Source organism: Impatiens glandulifera, chromosome 8, assembly GCF_907164915.1.
Source record: "Impatiens glandulifera chromosome 8, dImpGla2.1, whole genome shotgun sequence".
Lineage (NCBI taxonomy): Eukaryota > Viridiplantae > Streptophyta > Magnoliopsida > Ericales > Balsaminaceae > Impatiens > Impatiens glandulifera.
This window is the reverse complement of record NC_061869.1, coordinates 47,094,829-47,100,710: the sequence shown is the minus strand read 5'-3', so window position 1 is coordinate 47,100,710 and position 5,882 is coordinate 47,094,829. Positions and strand designations below refer to the sequence as shown.

The 5,882-nt window shown below is 33.9% G+C and overlaps 1 protein-coding gene across 1 annotated transcript; it reads right to left on the bottom strand.

The window, feature by feature from the left end:
• Nucleotides 1-1,309: 1,309 nt before the first annotated feature.
• LOC124911994 lies at nucleotides 1,310-3,373 on the bottom strand. Its single transcript, XM_047452544.1, has 3 exons — nucleotides 3,243-3,373; nucleotides 2,795-3,152; nucleotides 1,310-2,097 (listed from the first exon to the last, which is right to left on the bottom strand). The coding sequence occupies exons 2-3, from the start codon at nucleotides 3,146-3,148 to the stop codon at nucleotides 1,402-1,404; spliced, it is 1,050 nt and encodes a 349-aa protein (XP_047308500.1). The 5' UTR covers nucleotides 3,149-3,152; nucleotides 3,243-3,373; the 3' UTR covers nucleotides 1,310-1,401.
• Nucleotides 3,374-5,882: the final 2,509 nt, after the last annotated feature.

Here is a 5,882-nt window from a genome sequence, read left to right as displayed (position 1 = left end):
AGATTAGTAGGTCAAAATATAACCCAGAGAGTGTTACAATTCCAAGTAAGGATGAAGATCATATCATTATTTTAAGGGTACATTTGGAATACATGAAAATTTACATTAAATTAGAATTAGTATTAAAATTCCTATGCTTTAAAAAATTAAAAAATTGTAATCAATCCAAATTTTTATATTTTTGATCAAAAATATAATAAAAATAATTTTAAAATATATTATTTATTTTATTAAAATGTTGATTGACATAACCAAATAAAATAATTTAAGTGTTAAAAAAAATTAAGTTTCGATTTTTATTAAATATTCTAAACAAAATATTAGTTTAACATGTTAACTTTTAAAATTAATATATATATATATATATATATATTATTTTAATCGTATTTTAAATGATAAAAATATAATAAATTATTTTGTTTGAAAAACATAAAAAGAAATTTAGAATTACAATTCGACTTAAACAAAATGAAATTGAGAACTATAAAATCCAATTCTAATATTAAAGGTTCTACCATATTTAAGAATTGAACACTCTAATTCCAATTTTACCAAACACACCTTTTGTATCTGTATTCCTTAATAGAAAGAGATTTCATCTGAACTTTTCATTCAGGACAATTCCTAAATTCCTAAATAGAGATGGATATTCTGAGTGATCTCATCTTTCACTTTTCATTTTAAAATGACTCATTCACATGGATGGGGATCTATTTATTAGCGCCCCACAAATGACTATAATCAGTTTGCTACATTAAGTCGTGTGTGATTGACCTAATTTCATTTGTATAATTCTTGAATACAAATCTTATAGCTCTAGAATAATACCTACCAACAATTCAATGGGAAATGAATATGCAACCGAAGAAATACCAACACATTTTAGGTATATCTCATTTCTCCTTTCAAATTGTGCTAAAAATTCAGATGAAATATCAACTCATTTCAGTGAAGTCATTCTTAAAAGTGTAATATTGATACTATAAATGAGTCAAAAAAGAAAAGATTGTTCCTCTTCCAAGATAAATATGAATCCACTTCTGGACATTCAAACCTAAAGCATTTGATGATTCCAGAACCTAAACCAAAGTAATTAAGGTACAAAAACAAATGGTATAAAGGCCCTTACATATACACCACCAATAACATATCATATACAGAGAAAAAAAACTGCATATATATATATATATATATATATATAGGTCAGATCAGCATCAGCTACAATATAACAAGAGGAAGAAGAACCATTTTAAGCCCCTAAAAACTTCCTCTTCTAACCATTATACTAAAAAATGACAAAGTGTTCTAGTTAAACATTGAGATAATTAATATTAATAATAACATGCATAATTTTTCATACTTACAATCGAAAACACAATCTAGAATCATATAATTTTTACCTCAAGAACTCATTGATGGACCAGACACAACCGGGGTATCATCAAATGTTCCTGGGTTGGCTGCCCGCCACCGCTTAATCTGTCGGCTAACAAACGCATAACGCGAAGGATTGTCATCTAACCACAAATAACCTTCTAACAATGCGTGGTTCTCAACAAACATAGTCACAATAGTTAACCAATCAGGGTGCGACGTGCTCCATTTCAAGTCGACCTTCAACGATTGCATAACTTGAGATAACTGGTTCGCCTCACACTTATTATTATTAACCCATCCACTTATTTCCCTAAATGTGGAGTTATTAATATTGACTATTTGTAAAGATTGTTTGTTTCTCTTAAACTCCGGTGTTATTTCCCTAGTTCCTCCTCCGAATAAAGATTCAATTTTTCTTTTCCCAGATCTTGATGCCGACGCAGCAGCACAAGACTTTTTTCCAACTTCGTGTTCGTTGTCGATGCCTTGAGTTATCACGACTAGTGTCTGAGGGCCTTCAACTTCCCTTTGATCGTCGTCTTGTTGCTCTTTCCCGTTGTTGCTACCTTTCCCTTCGTTTTGATCACCGTGACTTTGAGCACCACCGTTGTGGTTCACGAGATTCAAACCCGACCCTGTTCGACCCCCGAATACCGACTCCATAAGAGCTAGGTTTGGCAACGACTTTCCTCGGAACTTCGCCGCGCCCGGTCTTTCTCCCTGTTTCAACAAAAAAAGAAGCAAAACAGTCAAATTCTCTGTTTGGAAACACCTAGAGCTTGAGCTGGAATTGGGTTTTAGACCGGGAAACATCAACAAATTTAAGATATTGAGTTTTCTCTCATCTAAATCAACATAGATTGACATTCAAACCCAACTTCAGCTACAAATGTTTCTTAAGGATTGTTTTTTCCTCATGATAAAGGTGTCGGAGAGAGGCTGCACAACAACCCACTTCATGTCACCCACTTCAATTAAGGGGATTTCAATGAGAATTGAAACTGAAACATTGTAGAGCTACACCTTGTAAGGATTGTGATTATGAAAAATTAGGATTATTTGGTAAATATTTTAATATTTAGGTATGATAATTTGATTGATGAGAAGATATGTGAAAAGATGGTGAATTATTTTAAGATGATTCAAATAACTCAAACCAAAGTATATATATATAGACAGACAGACACTAAGGCCTTGTCGAGCACAAATAACCTATCATCTTTTCATATCCTCTCATAAAATCACATCATCAACACAAAAAAATACCCTCTATTTTTGTTTTTAAACAAAATAACCTTAAATTGAACAAATAAACCACCTTTTGAGTAACCCAAACTTGATAAAGTTTATTTAAATAACCAGAATACGAACAAAAAGATCCAAAAAGAGTAAAAATGGATTTAAAATATGAACTCACAATTTTATCTTGCCACCATTCGTCCTTTGCAACAATCATCTTCTGCTTTGGATCCCAACTTGTTCCAGATGAGTTAATACAATCTTGATACAATAGCCATAGCTTTCTCAAGACATCCCATCTGTTCTTGAGCATTTTCTGAGTGAAGTATTCGTTGTACTTCTTCCAAAGTACCTTGGCAACACGATTATATCCTGCACCGCCAGGTGCTTGACCTGTCAGAATGCCGTTCAACGTGTCGTGGTATATGACTTCAAGGAATGTCGTCGTCCATTCTGGATGATTATTCCAATGAGGTTTTGCGACCTTTACAGATTGTGGGTAACCTAGAGGTGTCCATTCTTCAACAGGCATCCTATATAACATAATAAACAATGATACCCATAATCATAAACATTGATAGAGAGACCATGGATAAAGAGACAGAGACAGAGACCTGAGAGCCGAACCTTAGAAGTCAGAAGTGCGCGAGATAGAGAACAGAAAGATAGGGAGAAGCAGACTGCGGGGTTAGCAAACAATATTGTACGACGAGTCCACTTAAGATATGGTCGGTGGCCGGGCTCTGGGTGTAAATTGGAATTGGGGGTGTAGAGAATGAATTGTGAGGTTGAATAAAAATACGACAATTAATTAAGAGTGAAAAGGACCTAAAACGAACGCCGTGAAACGCAGAAGCGCGATTGGGTTGACTACGGGGAGGGTGAGTGGCCTGCGTTTCCCGTGAATGATTATAGCTGTGGCAAAACTTCAATGGAATAAAGGGATGAGAATTCAAGAGACGCAGAAAGTCCCTTTGATTACGCGGCCACCGAGGAAGAAACAGAGAAAAAGAATTTTCATCGCAGGCAGACACGCAGATCGCCTTCAATTAAGGGGTGGTAGAGCGTTCAGCGTTGTTGGATTTCTGAGAAAGAAGGGTTGGAGTTATTCGGGTGGGTGGTGGTCCGGCGTCGGATCTGAGAGAGGTTTTGAGAAATTCAAGCACCGTTGCGGCGGGCGGGCGGCGGATTCTAGGGTGAGGAATTAATTAACCAGGGATAGGGAAGAAGGAAGAGAAACTGTATGTATGTTTTCTTCTTCATCATCTATTTTTGTAGACGTACTAGAGACGTCGATCGACTCGAACCATGTGGATTTCGTTAACATATGGAGGATCGGACATGAATGTTTCCCTCACCTATTTCTAATTTTCATTTTGGGTTCCGTCTCGCAAAATTTTTCACTATTTTTGTTTCAAGTCATTTATCAATTTTAATTATTTTTACTTTATAATTAAGAATTATAAAGTGTCCAAATTGTTCAAGGGTAGTTCTCACGTGTGTTTAATTAATTAATATTTGGGTGGAATTATGATTATGGGTTGATTCATCCATAAACTTAAAACATTTAAAAATAAAATTAAAAATGATATAAGTATGTTTTGAATTTACAACCTAACAAAAACATGTATAACCATTTAACAAATTAGGTAAGCATTAAAATTTGACCTACCTTATTTTATAAATAATATTATTATTTTTAATAATATTTTGAAATTTTTAATTCAAAATAACTTAAAGAGGGAATTAAAATCAAATTAAGGGTTAATTATTGTGATAATTAAACCCTAATTAAGAAAATTATTCAAAAATCTAAAAATAATTTAAGATTAAAATATTTAATTATTTTACCCAAATTAAACATATGAAGGGATTACAATTATTTAATTAAAATTTAATCATAAATTGTGTGTAATTTATGTCTTTAAAACAATTAAATAAATACCCCAAATTTTGCAAAAATACAAAAAGAAAATATAAACATAATCTATATATATATAATGATGCTTAATTTTGAAAGTGTCCGGATTGCCGGGTCAAGAACCGTGGTTAATTTGGATATATATGTGAGAGTAAATGGATACTTGGGTCGGATAACGGTTATGGTTCGAACTCGCAACCTAATAAAACAAGTACAACTCTTTAACAAACTAGGCTAATAACACCAAATTTGATGAACGCGGAACGTTGTAACAATATAAGTTTAACTTTTTAACTAACTAATCTATATATATATAATGATGCTTAATTTTAAAAGTGTCCGGATTGCCGGGTCAAGAGCTGTGGTTAATTTGGATATATATGTGAGAGTAAATGGATATTTGGGTCGGATTGTGGGTTGACCCGCCCATAAAATTAAAACGGTTAAAAATAAAATTAATAATGCTATAGGTATGGTTCAAACTTGCAACTTAACAAAACAAGTACAACTCTTTAACCAACTAGGCTAATAATATTTTATATTTTAAATTCAACACCAAATTTGATGAACGCGGAACGTTGTAACAATATAAGTTTAACTTTTTAACTAACTAATTTATATATATATAATGATGTTAATTTTGAAAGTGTCCGGATTGCCGGGTCGAGAGCTGTGGTTAATTTGGATATATATGTGAGAGTAAATGGATACTTGGGTTGGATTGTGGGTTGACCCAACACCAAATTTTTATGAACGCGGAACGTTGAAACAATATATTTTTATCCGTGTGTATCGCACGGGGATCTTCCTAGTGTTTTTTTAATGATTCTATAAATATTTTTTGTAAAATTTTTAGTGAAGAAAAAAATGCAAGAAAGGGATTAAAAATTGATCAAATAACCCTTTTTTATAAAAAAATAAATCTGATAATCTAGTGCAGCAGGAATTATGTTCAGTTTTTGCAACAGCATCCGTGGATATCATATGAGCATCCAAGCACCATTCAACGCTCAGGAACGCGCCACACATCCCGTTTTAACGAAGTTAGTGCGCGCCCGCTATACCGGATCATCTAACGGGATAGGCTAACCCCGTTAACCCAAACGTTGATGGACTAGACGGAACGCCTAACGACGCCACGAAACGACGTCATTTGGGGTCGTCTTCTTCGCTACTGCAGGACGCTCACTGGAATCGCGACTCGCCGACGCGATTCTTTAAAAGGGCTAGGACAGTCATTTCTCCACATTATTCGATGATTCTTTCGCCCTTATCTTCGCCTACAATAGTCTTATAGCTAGGTTGGACACCTCGCACTAGAACTAGGCTACCACGACTGGAGATA